General features: G+C 46.2%; 1 protein-coding gene across 1 annotated transcript in view; it reads left to right on the top strand.

Annotated features, from left to right (window-relative positions):
- Positions 1–25,688, top strand: part of ZNRF1 (zinc and ring finger 1) — a 104,205-nt gene that overhangs the window by 68,640 nt on the left and 9,877 nt on the right. The window contains exon 2 of the mRNA XM_077752805.1: positions 21,327–21,422. Within this exon, the coding sequence (XP_077608931.1) occupies positions 21,327–21,422 (96 nt within the window). The remainder of the gene's footprint in view (positions 1–21,326; positions 21,423–25,688) is intronic.

Below are 25,688 nucleotides of genomic sequence, written 5' to 3' on the forward strand. Positions count from 1 at the left end.
TGTTCAGGGTCGCGTCGACCAGATGTCCCTCCTGCATTCTGAGTCTGCCAGATGGCCCATTGGGCAGCCAGTCCAGAGGCCCCAGTGGCGTAGGGGACCTTCATGTTTGCCAGGGGTTGGCAGGGCCGCGGGGTGGCCTGGCCCACACCTGCTTTTCTCCATTCACACCACTTTGAGCCCGAGTGACTGCAGCAACCCCCTAATTGCTCTGCAGGCTTTCAGACCAACCCAGTCCATTTACTGCACCGTGACCAAAGTAGTGTTTCTAAAATGTTCTAAAAATCCAGAGTTTCTGAATATGTTGTAGTATTTCCAGAATGATGCACCTAAGTTCTCAGTGTGCCTCACAAGGCCCTATCAGATCCCTCTTAGCTCTCACATTATTTTTTTTGCCATTCTACCTGTCAACGTTTTTTTAAAAAGTGAAACTTTTTAAAAAACACAGTTTAATGTACCTACAGTAAAGTGCTTAAATTACATATAAGTGTGCATTTTGATGAATTTTCACAAATTGGAACTCTGTAACCAGCATCCCAGGAGACATGCTTGTGCCCCTTTCCAGTCACTGCCCCTCTAGCAGGTGACAGCCATCCTGACTTGTAACAGTGTGAATCTGTCTTATAATTGTGCTTTAATGAGATAGAATTAGAAATTATATGCTCTTATGTCTGTTTCCTTCCTCAACAGTATGTTCGTGAGACGTGTCCATATTGTTAGGTGCGTAGTTCTAGATCTTCCATTTGCTTCGTTGTGGTAGTTTTCCATTATACAAATACACTACTATATTTTATGTGTCCGTCTGCTCTTACACTAGGACTGTGTAACAAAATAGCCCCAAACTAGAAGGTGTAAAATAACTGTTATGCTCACAGACTCTGTGGCTCTGGTATTTGCCTAGAGGACAGCAGGAGCGGTGTGTTTCTGCCTCATGATACCTGGGGCTTCAGCTGGAAAACTGGCTGGCTGGGTACTGTGTCGTTATGGTCTATTCACTCACGCCTCTGGTTCTCAGCTGAGACCTCAGCTAGGCTCTCAGCCAGACCACTGGTGCTTGAGGCCTCAGTGTTTGACCTGCGCTTCCTCGCAGCATGGCGGCCAGGCTCCAAGGGGAGGGTCCTTAGACACAGCGAGGTGGCACTTGTGTCTCCTGTATGACAGCCTCATGCATCGTAGCATCTCCGCTCTACTCACTTGGTCAGGTTTTGGGAAAGGAAAACAGATTCCAGAGCTTGGTGAAGACCACCAAGGATCTAGAAGTGTTGTGTGGGACTGGGAATACTCCAAAGGCCGTTTTTTGGAAAATACAGTCTGCTACTCCATGCGACTAGTGATGGGTTTTTACCTTTCTGATCCAGCCATGCTAATAATTTTTTTAGTTCTTTAAAATAACAGCCCTCTGGAGGCAACTGGGTGTCTCAGTCGGTTTAAGCGTCTGACTTCAGCTCAGGTCATGATCTCACGGTTCGTGAGTTCGAGCCCCGCATTGGGCTCTGTGCTGACAGGTAGCTCAGAGCCTGGAGCCTGTCTTCGGATTCTGTATCTCCCTCTCTCTCTGACCCTCCCCTGCTTGTGCTGTCTCTGTATGACTCTCAAAAATAAATAAAAAACATTTTTAAAAACTTTTTTAATTAAAAAATAAAGTAACAGTCCTCGGGCCTTCTTCCCCCTACCCTAGCTGCCTGACTGCCTTCCACTTACCCTTTAGTCTCAGCTTAGCCATTCCTGCTTTCCGGAAGCCTCTCTGACATCACTGCCTCCCCAGCCTCAAGATTTCAGGGAGGGCTCCACTCTGGTTGTATTTGGCACCTTGTCCTATCCCTGTCATGGTAGTGATGACAAGGTGGTCCACCTGCCTCTGGGCCCATATGCACGCCCCATCAGAGTTGAAGCTCCATGAAGGAGCTCTTTCTGCATTATATGCCAATCAGTGTCTGGCACTTAGCAATTGTGGGTTGAGATCATCCCATCAGACCCCCTCCTTTTCTGATAAGAAGTGTAACCAGACCTGTGACATGAGTCACCCAGCCAGAAGTAGGTGCCTCTGGGGCCAGCAACCCCAGATCCACACTCTGAGGAGAAGCATTGCAGTGGATGGGCCTCATTTTGAACCTCACCCTTCACCTCTAAAAGCCAGGGGCTAAAGTGACAAAGCCCAAGTGCTGCCATTCGTCATACTCTTCCCACATGCAGACGACGAGAACAAGTGAGGCATCCTGTGTCAGACTCCGGGCTCTACCATCCTGGGTCCTGGACCATTTGTCAATCAGTTAGCTAGTTGGGTGAAAGAAACTGTTAGAGAAATTGAGGCCAGGCCGCTTTTCACAAGTATTAATGGTTTGCTGGTTTTTGTTACTAGTGCCTGTGTGTGTGTACACACGCGCGTGCATGCGCCAGCCTCTCCTTGAGCAAAAGGTTGAGTTAATACTGTTGCTCAGTTTGTGGCATTTTATCATTGGTCTGGGCAAGGCCGTTCTCTTGGTTTTATTCATTTGTACATTGATTTTACTCCCTTTTGTTCGTAGTCTCCATCCCCCTCCACAGCCAACCATGCACAAGTGTATTCTCTTATTGCTGTATTAGGAGTTGTTACTTTGTGTGCATGTGTGTAGTTTTCATTTGTTTTTGTATGTAGATTTTAGTTAATCATGTGCATATGTTTTTCACTTAAGTAAATGGCTTGGTGCTACAAATCCTTTTTCTTTTTTTTTAATTGGGCGCTGTGTTTGCATCTGTCCTGTGTGTATGTTCCGCCATTGCTGATGCCTGCTTCATAATGCCTCAGAGTGTGCATGCCCTACAGGCTTCTTACACATTTATCATCTGGGCCAGCTGAAGCCCACTGCTGCCCTACCCGATGCTGTCTGTCACGAACTCCTGTGCTGTCTTCTGATTGGCCTCTGGGAAACACCCAGGGGTAGGCTGGGAAACATACCCGCAGGTAGGGTAGACCAGGGAACTTCCTCGCATTATTTCTTCTGAGGACTCAAAAGAGATGATTGTATTTCCTTTCTCTCTCTGTTGTCTCCTAAATGCTAGGAAGGTAGGTTGCTTAGGCCACACAGCTTTTAGCCTCACTCGGCAGTCTTACGGTGACACCACCCAGAGACAAAGGTTGGGGTTTTATTCTCTTGTGGGACAGTTTGAAGTCTGAGTTTCTTCACTCTGAATTGTTCAGAATCACATTACTCCTTTTGTGTCCACATGTACACGACTGGGGTCGCCTGGGTGGCTCAGTTGGTTAAGCATCCACCTTTAGCTCAGGTCATGATCTCGCAGTTTGTGGGTTTGAGCCCCATGTCGGGCTCTGTGCTGACAGCTCAGAGCCTGGAGCCTCCTTCGGATTCTCTGTCTCCTTTTCTCTCTGCCCCTCCAAGCAGTCACACTCTGTCTCTCTATCTCTCAAAAATAAACAAACATTTAAAAAAAAAAAAAGGTCATGCCTGCCATGGTCTATTCTGATATCCTGTTGTCCATGACTGTTTTTAGACCCCTGTATGGAGGCATACATAGACCCCAGTCAGTGGAGTCAGGCAGGCAGAAGCACACATGTGGCTTTTCCGTGTGTATGCGCACCCTGTCCATGAGCTGGGGTGACACCATTAGCCCACAGGATGGGCATGGGGACCCACATGCAAGCACATAGTACAGAGCCTGTTCAGGGGCAATTCCACCTCTCCCTTCTTGGCTCCCCTCTTATGAGACTGGAAAGTCCCCAATAACAGTGTTTAAAGAACACAGTGTCTAATGGGTATTGATCTGTATTAAAATATTTGTTATCACATTGTGAATTATTTACAGATGGACTTATGTGTGGAATTTGTTTCAAAAGAATCCGAGTGCCGGGAGGAGTGGGTTGAAGTAGAGATCAGGTGACCATATAATTTATTGTCTAGTCCCAGGCATGTTTGAGACTGAAAAGGGGGCTCTGAGTTACACCAGGACAAGCTTAGACTAAGATTGTCTAGACAAACCAAGACATGGACACCGTAAGAGAAAATGAGGCAGAATTGACTCCGAGTTGATCATTGTTGAAACTAGGGAGCCCATTATTTTCTATCTTTTGTTTGTCTGAAAAAGTTCCGTAGTAAAGAGGTTTGGGGTTTTTGTGGTTTTTTTTACATTTTTAAATATTTTATTTGTTTTTTGAGAGAGAGAGTGTAAACGGGAGAGGGGCAGAGAGAGAGGGAGACACAGAATCCAAAGCAGGCTCCAGGCTCTAAGCTGTCAGCACAGAGCCCAATGCAGGGCTCGCACTCATGAACTGCGAGATCATGACCTGAGCCGAAGTGGGATGCTTAACTGACTGAGCCACCCAGGTGCCCCAAGTTTGTTTGTTTGTTTGTTTGTTTGTTTTTAAGGAAATCTATCTGTTAAACAGCTAAAGCATTCTGAAGTCCTCACTTTCCGGGAGATGGCTATGGGGACCCTAGGCAGCCCCTTCGGGAAGCAGAAAGGTCACCAGTACTGCTCTTCCACCCACAAGCACTTCCACGTGGGGAGAAGGAGGTAGAGAGGTCGTGCCTGCCCTCATGGTTAGGTGTTTAGCTCAACATAACTTGGTTTAGCACGGGGGCAGGGCTGACCTCTTTCTTGCCCCCAGGACTTTCAAGCTCTGCCCAGGTGGCAACCTGAGCAGAGCCGTCCACATCCGCTGCACACCACAGTGCTGGTAGCAAAGGTGCCTGCGCCCTGTGTACATGCACATGTGATTACTATCAACACTCTGTGTCAGAACCACGAGCTGGGCAGGAAGCAGCATGACCGCAGTGGGTTTTTAACTAACATTCGGTCTCATACCATCCTACTTAACTCTCACTGCGGTATGGCAGTTGGTGGAGCCCTGAGTGGTGGAAGGTAGCCTCCACTGGGAATGGACTCAACAGTGTAACATACCCTTAATTTGTTATCTCTTTCCAGTTGTACAGCTGGGCCTCTTTCACACAGTTCCATGAAGTGTGATATTCATTCATCCGGCAGATATTTTCAAGAGACTATATCATATGCCATAGTCTAAGAACACAGCAGTAAAAAAATGACTCTGCCTTCAAGGAGCTTATATTGTAATGGGGGTGACAGGTAGCAGGTGCAGTGGTGGTGAATGCTAAGAAGAAAATAAAGCGCCTTGGGCTGGGGAGGGTGCATCGAGATTGGTGTCTGTTAGAGGGGTCGTCTAAGGAGGTGAGAGGGAGCTAGCAGATGTCAGAGGGAAGGGCATTAGAGGGGACCAAAAAGCAAGTGTAACCATGTGGTGGGGGCAGGTGGAGGACCTATTGTTTAACAACTGGGGAGAATTGACTTTAGAATAGCACCGTGGGGAGACCCTTGGTAATCTTGGTAATGGCACTTTGGGGGACTGGGGCAGTTCATAAGGGAATGGAAGGAGAGGAAGTGAAAAAGGCCATCGCAGACAACTCTTTGCAGGTGCTCCTCATTGTAAGGGGGGCGGTTGCTGAAGGTGTGGGTGCCATTGAGAGTATTGTAAGCTGGGGACTAGCACACGTATGCTGACTCGGTAGAGAGGGAAAATGTTTAGTGGAGCTTGTTGTCACGGCCCTCTGGTATGCTGTGGTAAATGCTAAATGACCCCGATCATGAGGTAGGGAGCCCCTTGGAGGAGCTGGTTCAGTTTTCTTTTTCTCTTGATAGTCCCTCTTCTCCATACTGAAAGGAAGTTCCAGGTGTTTGAACCGCTCTCAAAATATCTCCAAATAGTGGATAATCTTCTATCTGTAATCTTTTATTATGCAAATGGTCCTGAACTTTGGGGTTACAAACATAAACCCTTTTGACAATCTAAGTGTATAGTCCTGTTCCCCAGAAAACACGTACCTACCACAGAACCTGGCATATTATTTCAGGAGGTTGATGTCCATTCTAGAAGTGTTCAGGTGAAGAAGCTGCATGTCCAGTGCTTCTACTAGACAGTCATTTAAGGCTAGGAAAATGGCACAAAAAAAAAAAAAAAAAAAAAAAAAAAAAACTCTGTTGCCTTTTTATCTCTCTTCTTCCCTAATAGATTATCAGTTCCTTGAGGGTAGAAATTATGTTCGGTGTTTTACCGTGTTGCCTTACCACTTAATAACTAGAATAAAAATGAATGGATAGACAGACTGACCCACTTGGTTGCTCATCCTACTTGAATGTGGCAAATAGCTGTACTGTTTTCAGTGGTGCCCCAAAAGAGGCATCTATCATACTTCAGTAATGTTTGGTAGACTCCAGAAACCCCAACTACTTCCCCCTTTTAAAATTTGATCCTTTAGGAGAATAACCATGTCTCCTATAATATTTTGCATTTGTTTCCTATTACTGCTATAACAACTTACACAAATTTGACAACATAAATTTACTCTTATATTTTTGGAGGTTAATGTCTGAAATGGTCTGACTGGGCTAAAATCAAGGTGTTGGCAGGAATGCATTTCATCCAGAAGCCATTCCCTCACCCTTTTCAGCTTCTAGAGGCTCCTGCTTATCTTGACTCAGTGGCCTCTTCCATTCTTCAAAGCCCACAATGTAGCATCTTCACATCTGCCTGTGATGTCTACTCTCCCAATTCTCATGTCTCTCTCATTCCCTTGTAAGGAGGAGACTTGTGATTACACTGGGACCCCCTGGTTAATCCAGGATAATCTCCCATTCTAAGATCCTCAATCTATCCCATCTGTAAACCCTTTTTGTCATGGAAGGTAACATTGCCAGATATCTGGGATTAGGATGTGGACATCTTTGGGGACCATTATTCTGCCTGTCACATGCTTGTATAGCTTTTTACACACATTTACATTTAATGGCCAGGCTGGCAAAAAAAAAAAAAAAAAAAAAAAACACCCAAAAAAACAAAAAAATGGAGCTCAAGGAGACTAGGTAATTTGGCATTGGCCACATCACTTGTGACTTGAATGCCGGAATTCTGAATCCAGACCCATGTCCCATTCTGTTTAGTTACTTGTTTGTTTGTTTATTCATTTGTTTTTTCCTTTATCTTCCACCGATTTCATTAATGATATTTACCAGTATTTAGGTTCCCGATGCCAATATTTTGTGAAGTTGATGTACTGACTTAAAATGAGGATGTCAAAATCTGTGCAAAAATAGTCATCAAGCAAAAATGTCAGTGTACAGAAGGAATTCCCAGTTGACGTGGTCCTCCCATTTCTTACACGTGCGTAAAGTGCAGTACAAGGTCAGCTTATGGGCTTGACTGGCATACACATGATGTAATGTATTACATCGTATCATAGCTTTTTGGCTTCCCTGCCAGCCAGATTACGTATCACTGAGAGACCCCTGACTTTCCTCACCTCAGCACTAGTATCGTGAATAAGGATTTGTGAGGCTTTGCTGTGTTTCTGCCACCACGTTGGAGTGTCTTCCACTTGCTTTCCTCGCTCCCTCTCCCGTTTTTGTCTATCAGACACAAAGTAATCTGAACCAGAGATGAAGAAAACCAGTCCAGTAGCACACCTTATATGTCTTGATGGGGGTCATACACTATTTTAGGGAGCTTAGAATTAATGATCCTTCTTGCTTATGCTGTGTGTCTGGAGGGTCCCTGGGGAATCCTTTTTGAACTCATTGGTTGGTCAGAAACTCAGAGCTCTCCAGGGTCCTTCCTTCTCCTCCTCTGCGGTACTCGCAGCCACGGATGACAGAAAAGCAAAGGCCGAAGCGTGAAGGTCTTCTCTTACCCTTCTGGTTCCCTTTGATAAGATGGATTGCTCTGCTGCTGTCAGACTCTCAAAAACAACCCCATTCTACTCTTCTGGCTTCTTCCTCTTTAGATTCCATTTCAAAGCTCACTTGTGGCCTCCAGGACCGTGTCCTCTGAGTCCTTGCTTCCATCTACCTCTGTGTTGGAGGTGCAGCCGAGCAGAGGATGCCCTGCTGGGAAGGGGCCAGGTCTAGGCCCAGGCAAGAAGCCAGCCAGCATTCACTCTGCCAAGTAACCGAGCTCAGCCTGCAGAATTGCTGCGTGCCAGGGTCCAGGCCGAAGCGGGTGGTTGTGAGGAAGTGAATACAGTAGCACGTGTGCTGCATCCCGAGAGTCTGCTGGGAGCTGCGGAGGAGCCTTCCAGCAAGACCTCCAGTGGCATGCAAGCCAAGGCTTTCGGCATCGATAGGGCCAGGCAAATGGTGTTTTTCACTATAGCGTCATGTCCATTTATTTGCCTGGTGAGTGGGATTCTGGCTGAACATGATATGGTAGAATGTTCAAATGCTTTCCTTCTTGTCAAGTGAAATTCCTATCAACCATATGGACGCTGGGGTAGACAATGCCTTCAGAAACTCAGAAATAAACTATTGATTCCATATAGATTTTGTGTGAAACTTTCCTTCTCTGTCCCTTCTCTTACTCTCCTTTTTGCCTCCATTTCCACCTCCAATAGCATATATATGCACACTTTATTTTTAAAAAGCAAAGTTTGTTAAAGGTTAATTTTTAAGTAAATCGTTCAAGACCCCAGGACTTGAAAAAGAGTATATCCAGGGGAGAAACAGGCCAGCGATAGGGTGGTTCTCAGCACCATCCTGGCTGTGGGCACTGCGGTGAATGAGCTAGACCTGCACGGCCAGTGTCTTGCTCAGACAGTGTCCCCTTCTGAAATTGGCAGAAGTGAGGCCCCCTTCTGTTGCAAATCAGGCCACAGATCCTCTGCAGATAGTAACTGACCTTTTTGGCCTAAAGAGCAGATTTTATTGTTCCCTTTGTCTTTTTTGAGATGACCCACATCACCGTGGCCCCACTTGTTGCTGTTGAGTTTATGAAGAAAAGGCTGAGGATTTCTGCCCACTTCCTAAGAGTGTTCTGGCATTGCCCAGACACTGGAAAGCCCACTCCAGCAATGGCTACGGGTATTGGGTCCAAGGGCCATAGGTGTGTGGGTGTATCAGGGATTGGAACTGAAGGTGGGGCAGCCATTGAGAGGAAAGCATGGTATTCGGCTAAGTAGGCATTTCCTGGCCAGACCTGTCTATCCCGTTGCCTAGCTTTTGGGTGATCACTAATATTTAAGAATTTAAAGAAATTCAGGCTTGACTCTAGATACTAGATAGTCTTCCTCTTGTAATCCATGGCTCATCCTTTAAATAAGACCTCTCTAAAAGCCAGATGTTCACCTGGAGTCCACATGCACACTTTTCAAATCCTGATTGGATGCCCCTAAACTTGCCTAAGCCCGGTAGCCAGGGGACAAGGGATTATAATTTGACATTGATCTTTCCTGGCCCCTAGCTGGGGACTAGATCACACTCATTCTGAGGCTTTTTTTTTTTTTTTTTTTGTATTTATACTTCAGGCTTGGGGTCATTAGACCATCATGTCCCCACTTAACCCTCTCTCTAGAAGAAATGGGTTAGAATGTCAGAGGGAACAGAACCAGCTAGTAGCCATAGCTCTGGTTCCTGGCAAATTCCTTTCCTATTCTTCACTTGGCTGGAAGGCTGCTGTCAGGCTCCACCTGCCTAGAATTGCTGTGGTGGTGGGGTGGGTTTGATGTCATCAGTCCCATGTCCATGTGCACAGACCTTCCCTTTGTTGCCTCTCTAGATATCTTCATTGAGCCTGTTCTCATTTGCAACAAATGAACAGGAATACGTGTATTGGGTATATGATTGCGATTCGGTCTGTATATATTTTTAACTATCCATATATCTATTTCTCGTATATTCACTGATTCTAATGCACATACATTTCACAATTTAACAACTCGAAAATCAAGATGTGTCATATAATCACGTCTTAAAATTATGAATCCCAGGAGTTCTTTCCTCTCTTGCAAGTTCATAATGCTGTCTTTAAGTTGATGGCATCTTAGAGTTCATAAAATCAACTCACTTTTCATTTCTTTGCCTGAAGAATTTGTGAATTTCCTCAAATAGGCAGATGTAACAGTAAGCCTCAGTACATTTGAGCTGTACTGAGTGCAGCCTGGTAAAATGACCACTCCACATCACATGTCTTTTTCTCTGGACAGAACACTCACACATCCATCCTTGATTGGGCTTTAGCACAGCACTGGGCACTACGCACATATCACTAAGTTGCTTGCACCAGACCACCTGGCTGGTGATTGGGAAAGCCTGGTTCTTCTGACTCCTGATAGGATTTTCTTTCCTTCAAACCAGTCAGCCTAGAATCCAGAAACAGCAAAAATATGTTGGGGGTGGAATATACTGTGCTTAGAGTAGAGAATGGAGATAACAACTGAGAGAATCTTTATAGTAGGTAAAAATTGGGAATCTGAACACCCACAGAAGAAAAGAGCTAAGCACATTATCACTATAGAATACATAGACGTTGAAAATGACAAGTATGCGGATTGTTGCTGATGCAAGGAACTATGTATACTTAAAAAGCAGAATATGAATATCCAGACAGAGAGCATTCTGGGAAGATAGTAGCTGGAATGCACGTCTCATATTTTGACTTCCAGTGCTAGCTCTTTACCTCTTCGAGCAAGCAGGGGGGTGGGCAGCCATGGCCCAGAAGGAGTTAGAAAGGCTGAGCTCCTGAGAAAATGCTAAGACATAGAAGGGATGGAGGAGATGAGAGACCTAGAAGATGTAACCAAGACATTTGACATGCAAGTAATAGGAATACTAACTAGAAGGAGAAAAAGGTAGAGGAAGAGTGTATTAGTTAGGACAGGCCAGAACTAGGTTTATAACATAGTAACAGTGCCACAAACTCAGTAGTTTAACTCCACAGACTGATTTTCCCCCCCCACTACAGGATCCAGTACAGGTCAAGGGGTGGAAGGCTTGGGGTGGTGGTCTGTTCATTGTTACTTAGGAAGCTGAGGTGGTGGAGGGTTCATCTCAGTGCAGCAGGGCAGGCCTGTGGTAAATTGCGAGCTAGTGCTTAAAGTCTGCTTGGCAATGTACACGTTACTTCCACTTGCATTTCACTAGTCCAAGCAAACAGCAGCCCCATCTTTAACTTCAAGGGGAGTAAGCAAGTGCGGTCCTACTACAATATATAGCATGAAGGAGGAATGCTAGAAATACTTGGTGAACAGCACTCATGACTTACCACTAGGGGAAATAACGAAGACACATCTAAGCATATCCTGGTAAAATATCTGAATTCTGAGGATAAAAGGAAAAATCTTTCAAGTTTTCAGGCCAAAGGAACATATTATTTACAAAGGAAAAAGAATCACACGGGTAACATTTGCAACACCAAGAAGCGAGACTATGGCAGAAGTTTATCTGTAGGCCACTGAGGGAGAAAAGGAAAGCAACTCAATGATTCTATACTCAGACTTTTATTCAGTGTAATATTGGAAGTCTAGCCGGAGCAGTTAGGCAAGAAAAAGAAACAAAAGTCATCCAAGTTGGAAAGGAAAAAGTAAAATATCAGATGACATAGCATTATAGAAAATCCAAAAGGGGTGCCTCAGTAGCTCAGTCGGTTAGGCGTCCTACTCTTGCTCAGGTCTTTTTTTTTTTTTTTTTAATTTTATGTATTTATTTTGAGAGAGAGAGAGAGAAAAAATCCCAAGCAGGCTCTGCACTGCCAGCAGGGAGCCCTGCACAGGGCTCGAACTGATGAACCATGAGATCATGACCTGAGCCAAAATCAACAGCTGGATGCTCAACCAACTAAGCCACCCAGATGCCCCTCTGCTTTTTAAAGTTTTTGTTTTTTGTTTTTTGTTTTTTAATTTATTTTGAGAGAGAGGGAGAGAACACAAGTGGAGGAGAGGTAGAGAGTCAACTCAGGGCTTGATCTCAGGGCTGTGAGATTCAAGCCCCACATCCAACATTGGGCCCTGCATTGAGCATGAAGACTACTTTAAAAAAACACAAAAACTCTAAAGCCTCCACCAAAAAACTGTTATACCTAATAAATTCAGTAAACTCAATGAAATATCAGAAAAAGAAATTAAGAAAACAGTCCCATATACAATAGCATCAAAAACAAATACTTAGGAATAAATTTAAGAAGGTAAAAGATTTACACACTGAAAACTATGACATTGATGAAAGAAATTGAAGAAAACACAAATAAATTAATAGTTCCATGTTTGTGGATTGGAAGACTTAATATTGTTAAAATGTGATCTACATATTCAGTGCAATCCATATTAAAATTTCAGTGTCCTTTTTCACAAAAATAGGAAAAACAACTCTGAAATGTGTATGGAACTTCAGAAGACCCTGAATAGTCAAAGCAATCTTGAGAAAGAAGAATAAAGCTGGAGGCATCACACTTCCTGATTTCAAACTATGTTACTAAGCTATTGTAATCAAAACAATATGGTATTTGCATAAAAACAGACACATAGGCCAATGGAACAGAATAGAGGCAAAAATAAACCCATGCATATATGGTCAATTAATTTTTTACAAAGATGCCAAGAATGCTCAATGGGGAAAGGATAGTCTGCTCATTAGTGTTAGGAAAACTGGATATCCACATGTAAAACAATGAAACTGGATCCCTGTCTTACACCATACACAAAAATCAACTCAAAGTAGATTAAAGAATTTAGTACAAGACCTGAAACCATAAAATCTTGCAATGTATAATTGAAATTTGCTAGTATTTTAAGTATTCTCACCCAAAAGAAGGGCAAATGTGTGAGGGGATGCATATGTTAACTCAGTTGTGGGAATGCTTTATAACGTATATGTGTATCACATCATCACATTGTGCACTTTAAATATATTACAATTTTATTTGTTAATTATACCTTAATAAAGCTGGAAAAAAAAAGAATCCTATACTCAGACAAGATCAGAATAAAACAATGAAATGAAAGGTAAGAGAGCCTGTCCTACCTATCACCTGTTGCCCCTGGTACTTACTTGGCCCTTACTGTCGTAACACACTGAGTTCTCTGCTCACCTGTCACCCTCAGAAAGGCCTTCCCTGACCACTGTAGCTAAATTAGTGCATATGTACCTGCACGTGCATGTCCGCGCGCACAGGCAAACACACACACCTCACTGCTTGATACTTTTTTTGGTGATTTATAATGAAAATTTTCCAATAAACAGAAAAGTTTAAAGAAGTTTAACTTATGTATCATTTCTGTGCATTTCATTTTAATGTAGATGTCAATACACATCCCTGTAAATGCTTTATTTTAGCATGTGTATCATTAATTACAGTTCAGTATTTGCTTAGGGTTTTTATCCTAGTTGAGGTAAAATTTGCAAACAGTGAAATCTCCAATCTTAAGTGTACATTCACTGAATTTTGACATGTACATGCATATGTATAAACCAAACCTTTCTCATGATATAGAACATTCCATCACCACAGAAAGGTCTCTTATTCCTGTTGCAGTTAATATCTACCCCAGCTTCTACCTCCTCTTAAAGATGGGCACTGTTCTGATTTTTTTCCACTACAGAGATTTCCCTATTCTAAAGCTTCATATATTTGGAATTATAATATGTGCTCTTTTGTGTCCTTCCTTAGCATGTTTTTAATATTAATCCGTGTTTTGCATATATCAGTAGTCATGCTTTTTATTGCTGAAGAGTGTTCCATTGTGTTCTGTTGTATTCCATTATGCCACAGTTGGTTTACCCATTCTGATGGACACTTGGGTTATTTGCAGTTTTTACTTACTATGAATAAAGCGATGATAATTTTTACATCTACTTGTAGACATATATTTTCATTGCTTGTGGGTAAATATATAAATGAGGAATTACTTGGGTCAGGCTAGGTATATGCTTTGTTTTATAAAGAACTACCAGAGGGGTGCGTGGTGGCTCAGACAGTTAAGCATCCAACTTCAGCTCAAGTCATGATCTCCTGGTTTGTAAGTTTAAGCCCTGTGTCAGGCTCTGTGCTGACAGCTCAAAGCCCAGAGCCTGCTTTGGATGCTGTGTCTCCCTCTCTCTCTGCCCCTCTTCCGCTCACACTCTGTCTCTCTCTCACTCTCAAAAATAAATAAACATTAAAAATTTAAAAAAAAAAAAAAAAAAAAACTACCAGACCATTCCCCAAAATAGCTCCTGCCAACAATATCTGAGAGTTCCAGTTGCTCTACATTCTTGCCTCCATTTGATGTTGTCAATCTTTTAAACTTTATTGTTTAGCAATTTAGTAAATAGAGATATTGGGGTTCTCCAGAGAAATAGAACCAGTGGTGGTGGAAAAGAGGGAGGGACAGAGAGAGAAAGAGATTAATTTTAAGAAATTGACTCATGCAGTTATAGAAGCTGAGAAGTTCCATGATCTGTGATCTGCAAGCTGAAGGTCCAGGAATGCCCTTTGGCGTTGGTTCCAGTTTGAATCTGAAGGCCTAAGAACCAGAAGAACAAGTAGTATGTGTCCCAGGCCAAGAACAGAAGACCGGTGTCCCATGTCAGTCAGGCAGACAGCTGGAACTCTTTCTCCACCTTTTACTCTGTTCAGCTCTTCTAATGGATTGGACGATGCCAGCCAACACTGGGGAGGGCAGTCTACTTAGTCTGCCAATTCAAATGTTAATTTCATCCAGGAACACCCTCACAAATACACCTAGAAATAATGTTTAACCAAATATCTGAGCACCCCATAACCCAGTCAAGTTGACATACAGAGTTAACCATCACAACAGGTTAAAAAATACACACACACACACACACACATACACACACACTTCTGATATCCATTGACAAGAATTTTCTTGGCTGCTGGGGCAACAGGTGAGCATCAGTCCCTAGAATGGAACTACAGAGGCTGAGTCCAGAAGAGAGATGTTGGAAGAAGCAAGTCAGAATTGCTGGGCCTTTCCCTAGTCCAGAATGTTCTCCAGGAGAGATTGGCCCACACGTTACCACCTCCTAGATTGTGCATTGGCTTCCAGTTATTGCTCAGGGTTTGGAGGAGGAAATGTGTGTGAAGAATGTGACATCTGTAGTCTCTGCTTGTGGAGACACATCTCTCCATCAGTATAGAAATGTCAAAGAAAATCATCCTGTGTTACCCCTTCATCTTTCTTTTGTAATAAACCCCACTTAACCAGATGTGTTTAGTCAAGTCTCATTTCATAGACAAACACCACAGGATGTGAGAGGGAAAGATCCAGGCTGGAAAGTAGGAACCGAACAGTAGGGATGCAGTGCTGAGGGTAGTGCTCTCTGAGCCCCTGGGTGAGAGGAGTCTACATCAGCCCACCTTTCCCAGGACAGCAGGTCCTGCCTGGGTGGCCTGACTGCCTTTTCCCTGGTTGCTTCTTTAGATTCTTCTCCCTTTAGGTGATCCCAGAGACAGGCAGAACTGGGGCAGCGTTAAAATAGCGCATCAGCATAGGAGGGAGGGTCAGGGAGGGAACTGGGGCAACACACAGAGCACATGTCCCGCCCCGCCCGAGAAATCAGGTCTTAAAGGAGAAGGTTGCAGTTTTGGGAAAGGAGAAAAACTTCGGTTTACATCTCAAGATCAGTGTCGTGGAGGACTGGGAGAGTCGTAACTTGAGCCAGTGCTCCTGTCCTTCCTCAGTTGCCCTGTCAGAAGGACCCGGGTGAAGGAAGATGCTTCCCGTACATGACCGTGTACATGTGCCTGGGGTCTCGGTTCGCCTACCAGTGGGCCCACCCTGACCCTGCAGTTACAGGGGTCAAGGCCCTGCACTGGGTGGCAAGGAGGGGCTTGTCTTCTCTCAGGAGCTCTGGTCTGTAGCCCAGCTGAGGATTCCCTCATTTACGCAATCTGCTGTTGAAAGACAGGAAGCAGCTGGGCTCTGGCTGATCACACTCTTGTTGGCTGCTCTGGCTATATAATTTTGGGCTGGTCTGATGACAAGAGAAGGAACAGAAGCAAGGTCTCCATTAGAAGGGCGTCTCTAGATTGGGGTGGAGGAATCCTGTAGCAACATTTGCTTGGTAGAGCCCACCCGGCACAGAATCGGGTAATTGCAGACAAATTCCCCGTTGGTGCCCTGTCACTGATTCCTTCCTCATTTTGAGAGGTTGGCCAAGGACTAGAAACCATGTAACTTCCTCACTTCTGCTAAGGCCTGGTCGGAGCAGACGGTCCCTTTGGGGCACCATAGTCAGACTTGGCCAGCAAGCCTGAGCTAGCTGACACTTCCCTTCCCTCCGTCAGTGGCAAATATTAAAGACTTGCAGGGCTCTGCCTCTGAAAGACGATAAAGATAAGGAAGGGAAAGCCGCTGGTTGTGTTTGCTGTCTGTTTGCCCGCTACTGGGCACAGTGGGCAGTTAGGGAGTGTCCCAGAGGCTCAACCTGTGGCTTTGTTGTGAAGGAAAAGAAAGCATCTTTTGTACACGCTCCCTGAGTGCTGATGAAGGGCCCTGACAAAATCTCACAAAATCTCATCAATTGGGCGACTTTGCAGACGTTTGTCTCTGTTCACAGGGCTGATTTTAATTTGGCTTGAACTGCTTTCCAAAATGGTATCTAAATTTCCTAGATATTTTAACCTTCACATAGCTCATAAAGATCACAGTTATTTATCATTCCTTAGGGCTGTTGATGCTGAATCGTGACTGGACAATTACGAGAAAAGATTGGGCCAGTAAAATGGTAGAATCCATCTTGATCATCAAATGACCTTTCAGGAAAGAAGGTGGGGACATTAGGTTTTTCCCCTTAGCTCTCCATCCCTCTTACCTTTTGTCCTTTATTTTCTATTTTAAAGGTAATTTGCAAACTCAGTGTCTTACAACCCGTGCTACAGGCTCAGTGCCAAGTAGAAAGCATGGTCCCATCCTTCCATATTAGCAGAATTCTCAGGAAAAGAAAATTATCAATTGTTTTAGTTTATGGGATTATCCAGGCCCATGATGCTTCAGAAGAAATTGCTGGGACAGTGTGGAGGATTTGAAGTTCCTATTTAGTAACACCCAGCGTCTGTGTAGCATTTATGATCCTTTTGCCATATAACGCCTCCTTCTCAGACCAGCCTGCCTGTCACACAGCCCGGCAAGCAGGGCACACAGTGGACAGTCTTCCTGGGTGCCATGTACCTGCTCTGGCTCCCTGGCTGTATCACCTTGGTGCCCTCTTCTGCAAAGTAGAGTTAAGATCAGTACCCACTCTGTTTCATGGTAAATGAGGAAACACATAAAGCCCAGTGGCCGCTCACAGTAACGACTCAATAAACCTGGGCCGTGATTTGTCATCCCATGCAAGAGTGGGAGCCATACAGGCTGAGCAGGGACCATTGATACACACTGGCAGCTTGGAAAGTGCCATGCACAGTGCTCCAGAAATTCAGAGGAAACAGAGTGCCTCGCTGCTCCGTCATCCCATCTCTCAGCCCTCCAAATCCTTCCCCAGCCCTCCAAATCCTTCCTCCTCGTTAATACTGCCAGACTCCATGATACATCTGATTAGCTTCTTTGTAGAGGCTTTCAGGTTCCTTATCTCCTCATTTGATCTTTTTTTGTTTTAAGTTTGTTTATTTATTTGGGGAGAGAGAGAGGATTCCAAGCAGGCTCTGCTCCATCAGTGCAGAGCCTGACACGGGACTCAGTCTCTTGAACCGTGAGATCATGACCTGAGCTGAAATCAAGTGTCACCCAGGTGCCCCACATTTGATCCTTTCAAGAGTGAAAGCAAAGTACCTATTTTTCAGATGAGGAAACAGGTCTGGGGAGAGTGGATTCCTTACCACATCTTGAGGCTGGAAAGCCCAGGTCATCTTGTCATTTCCCACTCACATAATAGACTCAGTTATTTTTCAATCCCTACCCACCCCCATTCCAGAGGTAGGTGATGCAAGTGGCACTAACCCTGCTTTCACTGAAATACAGGCCTTTTCCTGCCACGGTGGTGCTCCCTCTCGAGACGGAATATTTCCCAACCCACCTTTCTTAAAATCCTGTTCTGAGGTATGTTTCCCAGCACCACCAAGTAGTTGACTCAATTTCAACACTGTCTCCCTGGAGGTAGCATCAGGCCATACAGGGTAAGAGCTCAGTCCCACCGGACTGTCCCTCACTTCGGACACCAATCACAAGTCCATGTTGTCACCTATGCTTCTGCCCGACTGGCTCTTAATCAGTGGTTCCCACAACCCCCTTCTCAGGTTCATTTATAATGCTAGAGCCCTCACAGAACGCAGAGAAACTTTTTACTTACTTGATTACCATTTCGTTATAAAAGGATAGAACTCAGGAACAGCCAAATGGAAAAGATGCTGAGTGTGAGGTATGGGGACAGGGCATGGAGCCCCCATAACCTGTCTGGGGGACCATCCTCCCTGAATCTCCATGTGTTCACCACCCCGGGAGTTCTCTGAGCCCCGGGCTTCATTACATAGGCATGCCTGATTAAATCCTTGGCCGTTAGTGATTGAACTCCATCTCTAGCCCTGCACCTCCCTAGAGGTTGGGGACAGGATTGAAAGTTCAGATCCTCTGAACTTTCAGAGGCAACCAACCAATCAGCTGGTTGGTTGCCCTTGCAACTAGCCCCCCATCCTTAGTTTGCCAGAGACCTTCCCAAAGTCACCTCATTAACATAAATTCTGGTGTGGTTAAAAGGGACTCGTTATGAATAACAGGACATTCCTTTTGCCTTATGGCTCTGGAGCTATTTCGGGAACCAGTGACAAAAGACCAAATACTACTGGTCTTATTATGTTAGGAAATTCCCAGGGTGTTAGGAACTCTGTGCCAGAAAAAGGGCAAAGACCAAATACATAGTTCTCATAAATCACAATATCACATGCATAGCGGGCTCCTTCCCCATGGAAAGGGCTTTAGATTGTGAGCTAAGAAATCTGACTTGATGGGGCACCTGGGTGGCTCAGTCAGTTAAGTGTCCGACTTCAGCTCAGGTCATGATCGCAAGGTTCATGGGTTCGAGCCCTGCATCGGGCTCTGTGCTGACAGCCAGCTCAGAGCCTGGAGACTGTTTCGGATTCTGTGTCTTCCTCCCTCTCAGACCCTCCGCTGGTCACACTGTCTCTCTCTCTCTCTCTCTCAGAAATAAATAAAACATTAAAAAAAATTTTTTTGAAAAAGGAATCATGTTGGGATGAGGGGTGATTGACGCTATTATATTGACAGCCGTGAATCTGTTCTAGTCTATCAGAAAAGTGAGTGATGTGAGGTGCAAGGCCTTTTATCAGTAGTAACAGTTCACTTGAGCACCTCCCAGTGACTGTATCAGGGCCTGGTGTTGGAGGAGTTGGTCCAGAGCACATCCACCCTGGCATGCCTGCAGCTTGGAGTCCTCAGCCTGCAGACAGGGTGCTAACATAAGTTTAAACTAGAAATGTCCTGTAGTCACTTAAGGTATCATAAAACCTTGGTCTTTGGAGTCAGAAAAAAAAGTGCAGGAATCTCTGGAGAAAATAAAACAATCTCCCAATGGTTGGTTATTCTGTGGAATGTTACTTAACACTGGTTTATTTGCAGGGCCTGGGCATGAGGGCAGGTCCAAGGATGCAGAGGGACTTGGATTAGAGGTGAAGACATCCCTGTCCTAGGAGACTCAAGTGCATTACTCCCCTGTCCACATGTCACACTGGGTCCATAGATTTCTAACCTGGGTTAGGAATCAGCCTGTCACATCTGAGATCCAGTTTTGCCTGAAAACTGGGGATGGACCCTCCCTCACCATGTTTCTTATCAGTCTTCTGGGTTTGTTATTAATAGATTCATAATCACCCAGAGATCAGAAAATACAGCCCTTGCTCAAAGCTTGGCCAGAGCCCTTGGATTGGTAGCACTTGCAAGACTTTTTGATTTTATTTTTTTAAGTTTATTTATTTATTTATTTTGAAAGAGAGAAAGAGAGAGAATCCCAAGCAGTCTCTGCGCTGTCAGTGCAGAGCCCAGTGAGGGGCTCAAGCTCACGAACCACAAGATCATGACCTGAGCTGAAACCAAGAGTCAGACGCTTAATTGACTGAGGCACCCAGGTGCCCCACCAGACTTTTTAGCTGAGACACAGGATGCTAATGATCTTTGAGGAAAGGGGTTGGGATAAGGAGACTATGCCATGGAGTGAGGTCCACTTTGTCTGTTGTTAACTGGACCCTAGATTTTCTGTCTGGTCCTGTTGTTCACTGTCACTGAAAAGAGCAGGATTTGGAGAGTACTTTAAGCAGAGTGTGCCCTACACAGGAACCTGGGAGCTGGCTTGCTTCCTGTCTCAGCACCAGCAGCTGTCAAAGTGCAGGGCTTTCCGTACAGAAGGAGCAAGGCTCTGGGAGAGATGCTGGTGAAGTTGTGAGCTCTGTCCAGGAGGGAGCAGCTCACAGTCTGTACGAGCCCTCAGCCTTTTATCTATTTCAGAAGAAAGGTTGCTGCCCAACGTTACCAGCATCCCATGAAACGGTGCACAAACACTTCTACTAAAAGTTAACGGGAGAGTCGAACCTTGACAACAATATTTAGATGTGCTGTCTTGGACCCAGGAAGTCCAGGCTGCGTGGGTAGGAATTGTGGTCACAAAAGAGAGAGAGGCTGTGATGTATGAAATTTGATGTGGACAAATAAGTAATAACCTGTCGATGGTCTTAGATCTTTCTGGTTAGCATGGAAAAGAACGGATCATCTGAAAATAACTTCAATAAAAATAAAAATGGGGGAAATTGGAGATCGTTTTTATCTTTAAAAAGTTGTTTATAAGAAAAATAAGTCAAGGAACTACATTTGCTTCATGGAGTTCAGCTCAGAAGATTCTCAACCGCAGTCTCCAGTGATTGGACACAATTCTGATAAAACTCCTTGGGTGTATAAGCAGTCCAAACTTCGTTGGGAGGGGGACGGCGGGGTCATGGCGCCCTGAGCTCGCCTGGTGTAGTGGAACAGCTGTTCCTGTCAGTGGCGTATGGCCCCGGCGCGTGTGGCATTTGGGAGTGCTCCAGAGGGCCACCCTGCTGCTCCACGATCTTGGGAGACCGCCACCTGAGCCGCAAGGAGGCAGCGTGCCTCCTGGTTATGGGTAGTCGAGGAGTGTGGCTGGACACCTTCCTCCTACAGGTGATCCAGCCACGTGGTTTGAGAGCTGGGAGCAGGAAGGGTATCAAACGCTGTCTTATTCAGAGACTGATGATTTGTTTTCCTCGATTTTGTTCCTCCCTATCCCTGCTGCCCACTAGAGCCCCTGGGGAAAGGATCTAAATGGAAAATAAAACTCAAACCAGCTGCCGGTGACTTCCGATAAGCTTCACCGAGGGGCCTGTGGCAGGGAGAGCACTGGCAAAACTGGGGGATTCAGGAGCTGTGATAAAATAACAATTAACGCAGGAGACATCGGGTCTAGGGTGTATCCAGATTGCAGTTCTCCACGTTGACTCTGACCCCACGTGGCTGTGGCCATCTGCGGGTTTCTGTGTTTATTGTGGGTGTTCTTGGTTTGGAGGAGACACTTCATACTGTTTTCCTCTCTTTCAGGTTTCAAGTGCCCCATTTGTTCCAAGTCTGTGGCTTCTGATGAGATGGAAATGCACTTTATAATGTGTCTGAGCAAACCTCGCCTCTCCTACAACGGTAAGGGCTTGGCCAGGGGCGGGGAGTCTCCACCTGAGGGTCTTCCCGAGTTTGAGTGGCTCTGGGCAGCCTTTCCACCCACTTTCCTGCGGGAATGCCTGCGTGATGTTGAGGAACCCGACTGTTCAAGGTGTCTTGGTCACCAGCTGGAGAGGCAGCCAGGTAGAGCTGGAAAGCGACCCAGGGGTCAGGCCCGCGTCTCCCAGAAGTCTCTTGGGTTGCTCAGGCCTTCTGCCCCCTTAGTTCCTTGGACCTCGGGTTGGGACACATGGCCTTTGCCCATTTACACACCTGAGGGCAGAAGGCCTGGGGGGACACCACGTCTCCTTGGGGAAGGGAACATTTGTGCCGCTGGTGTGCATGGAGCCTTGGCTGTCCACACCAGAATACATTCAGCAAGTGGATACCCTTCGGGGTTCAGAATACTGCCTGCCAACTGGTCACTCCACCAAGGCCACGCTGCGTCCTCCTTCGGAGCCGAGCAGTGAGCCCAGCAGGGGTAGAATCAGCGGGCCAGGCCATTGCTAACGTGGTGCCTCTGTGGGCACAGTGAGCGTCAGCATCTGCCCCTGTCACTGCCTGACTGGACAGCCTGAGACAAGTGGCTCAGGTTAGCAGAGCCCTGGGCTCCAGGTCCATGAACTGGGGCTGTCAGCAGCCTGGCTCCGAGGATTTTGTCAGAATAATGTAAGATACTCACACTAAAACCCCTCAGTACAGAGCCTGGCCCGTGGCCAGTGCTCAGGGGGTTGCAGGTTACAGCTGGCCTGGATCGGAGACAGTCACCCTCAAAGATGTCAGCCCGTCCATGAGTTGGTTTCCTTTCATCATTTTCCAGAGTGGACCGACCTCTCTTTAGTGCTGGGGACCGTGGGCTTCCGCCAGCACCCTGTGTTCACTCTCACGTGCTTAGTCTGGTCCTCAAACCTTGTTCATCAGAGAACTGCGCCTTCTCCAAGGCACTGGGTGTGAGGGGGGTGTGTTCTGGCCCTGCCACGGAGCTACTTCTGGGGTTAAAGTCACAGCAGTGCTCAGGACTGGCTCTGTGATTTCTCAGAGCCTTGGACCGGACGGGAGGTGAGCCTGTCATCAGTTGAACCCCCTCCTGACAACGAAGTTTCCTGAGTAGACTCTCCTTACAGAGCTGTCCTTGGGTTCCTGCCTCCACACAGCACTAGCCCCAGGAGGCCTGATGATTCCAGACTGTTCCCTCGAAGCAAATCTGACATATCTAACCCTACCTTTCTCTTATCTCTGATTTACTTGCTCATTGGAAAGATCTTGAGTATATGTGGGCAGACGGTTCATTACCTTCTTGTCTCCACTACACTCGGTCTGATCGTATTTGCTCAGGTCACAGGACCAGCTGCAGGGAACGTTGTGGCCCTGCCTCTGCCCCCAGCACTTCCTTCCCCTTCATTTGCTACCTGGTGCCCAGGAAGCCCCTCTTCTTCCCTGTCCCTGGGACACGGGCCACGTCTCTGAAACTTGTCACATGAGCTCTGGGCTTCCTGTCAGACTTGTCAGTGTACGTTCCTTACAGGATGCTCCAGCTCCACTCTGTCATGTTCCTTGTCTCCGCCTGGGACCATGGAGGGAGCCGAGGCTTCTCCCATGGCCCAAGCCCTCCCCAGCCATGGCCTCAGAAACTGTGTTCACTCATTCTCCACATGTGCAGAGCCCTCATGAAGACCGCTTTTTGTCCTGTGCACTGCTGCGGAGAGTTCTCTGTAGACACTGCCTTGCTGTCATAAAAACACAAAGCAGCCTCAGAATGGGTTCCACCCGAGAGGACTAGGCTCTTGACGTCAGCAGGGAGAACTTCGCAAGGGCAGCTGTGGAGGACAGAGTGCTCTTGGGGCCACCTGAGTGAGAAGTACCTGCACACCCCATTCCGAGAACAGGGAAAGCGAGAGCCTTATAAGTGCCCAGTGCTGCCTGGAGCTCTCTTCCCTGCCCGCAGCCCCAGGGAAGGGGCCCTTCTCCCTCTCCCCTCACTTCCATGGGAGAGCTGGCTTGGCAGCACAGCCTGGGCACAGGCCACCCGCAGAAGCCACACTCAGAGTCCCCTTAGAAGAAGACGAAGTTGCCCAACCAGCCTGAGACACAGCTACAGCTATTCTCAGCTCTATCCCATTTTCCACTCCTCCTCGAATTGAAGGGCCACCTCTTCAGGATGTGAGTGAGTGAGTGAGTGAGTGAGTGAGTGTGTGTGTGTGTGTGTGTGTGTGTAAACTAGAGACTGAAAGATCTCTTTTGCAAAAGCCAGCCCTTTACCACCAGAGGCAAGGAGAGGCATGTTGCATCTGGTCCTGTCAGTGGAATTTGACTTAAGGGGATGAAGATGCTGCAGAAATGGCGGGCTGGCCGCTCTGGGTGCTTAATGCCTTTATGACCTACTCCTGATAGCCAGTCTCTGTTTTGTGAAGACATCTAAACCTTCCCGATAAGAGAAGGCATTTGCCACCGGGGATGTGTATATGGAGTAGAAGTCTCCAGAGCTTGTCTAGGGCTTGTTCTAGCTCACATAGAGACAGGCGTTTCAGGGGCCATAGGCCAAAGTCCCAAGTCAGGACGTCTGGGTGTTTTTGGTTTTGCCAATAACCTATTTTACCCATGATCTCTCATCATCCCCACCTCCCCAGCTTCACTTTATCTTGTCTGGTAAAAAGAAATGTGAGAGGACTTCTTTACGTTCTTTAATCTGTGAAGTGTAGAGCTCTCAGAATCTTCTGGAAACTGGGCAAGATGAGGCTTTCTTAGTGAATGGAGAGAAAAGTGCTGTTTTCTCATGAAGATTCACCAGAACTCCTGGTCACTCCTCTGGAGATTTCTCATGTGTGTACACACACACACTTTCTGTAATTGCTGGCACGAATTGGGGAAATTTCTAGAAAATTTGCAGTGGTTATATAAGATGAAATTTAGTTAACCACGAAAGGAAAAAAAGTAGAAACCTCCTAAGTGAGGCAGATAGAAAGTAGTATTTTTCTTATTATGAGGGTTGGCCTGAGCTGTGGATTGGAAAGCCTCCAGTAGCGGCCTGCCAGATTAAAAAAAAAAAAAAAAAAACTTTAGGAAAGGCAAGACTAGTTGAACTGGTTCACCCAGTGCTCAAGAGAAATGTGCAGGCCAGTAACTGGTGCTCCCAGGGCAAGCACCTGGCTAGGAAGGCTTGTGAGTAGTTACCCCATGCAGAGGGTGCAGGGAGGGGAGGGTATAGGGCCCCAGAGCACTGAATGGGGTGGCTCTGAACTCAGGACCCCTGTGAGGTAAGGGAGGAATTGGTGGGACTCACTTTTGTGGATAGATGTGGTGAGCTTGAATGGCCCTTTAATTTCTCTCCATTTCCAACATCTATTTGTGGTTCTGAGACCAGGGAACTCACCGTCAAGAATATGCACTCAAGGAGCTCCTGGGTGGGTCAGTCGGTTAAACATCCAACTCTTGTTTTCAGCTCAGTTCATGATCTCATGGTTTTTGGGTTCGAGCCCCACATTGGCTGTGTGCTAGGGACGCAGAGCCTGCTTGGGATTCTCTGTCTCCATCTATCTCTGCCCTTCCCTGCTTGTGCATTCACTCTCTCTCAAAGTAAAAAAAAAAAAAAAAAAAATATGCACTTAGATCTTGACCTTCACATTGCTCAGCTAGCAGAGTGAGCCTTGAGGTTGGATAGGGGACCTGATTTTTCTATGAACAAAATAGAGGCATAATGCTATCGGGGGCATGACAGATGGCCAGCTGTCAGTGGAAAGTTTCAGGGGCCCTGATTCCGAGTCTAGCTCAGAATCCTTGGCCCTGGTAGATTCTGGGGGGCTCAGGTTTCTTTGCCAGCAATATTAAGGAGAGCTTGGCAGCTATCAGAGTGCCTTCAGGAGATGCTCTCCCCTCAGCCTTCTTTCTTCTCTTTCGTTCTTCTTCTGGACCCACGCTCTGTTTCTTAGATCCAGCCTACCCTCTCCCCTCCTCTCTGCCAGAGGTCATTGCCCCCAGCTTCAGGGCTCTTAAAATGCTGCATGTCACACAAAGTTTCTTTAAAGGAAAGGGAATCTGACTCCCTAAAATGCCTCCTGCGAGTTTACCCCAAGCTAAGCAGACTTGTGTCAATGGTGCTTATTTGGCCTGTGTCCCTGCTGAGAGCCTGTGGTTGGGATGGAAATGCCTTTTCTTAGGCGTGGGGGAGCCACATCCTGGCCATGGAGTGTGCCCAGCTCAGGGGCTACTGTTAGATGCTGTGGCAGTGCCAGACTCAAGAGGTATCTGCCC

This window comes from Crocuta crocuta, unplaced genomic scaffold (genome assembly GCF_008692635.1).
Source record: "Crocuta crocuta isolate KB4526 unplaced genomic scaffold, BGI_CrCroc_1.0 scaffold727, whole genome shotgun sequence".
NCBI lineage: Eukaryota > Metazoa > Chordata > Mammalia > Carnivora > Hyaenidae > Crocuta > Crocuta crocuta.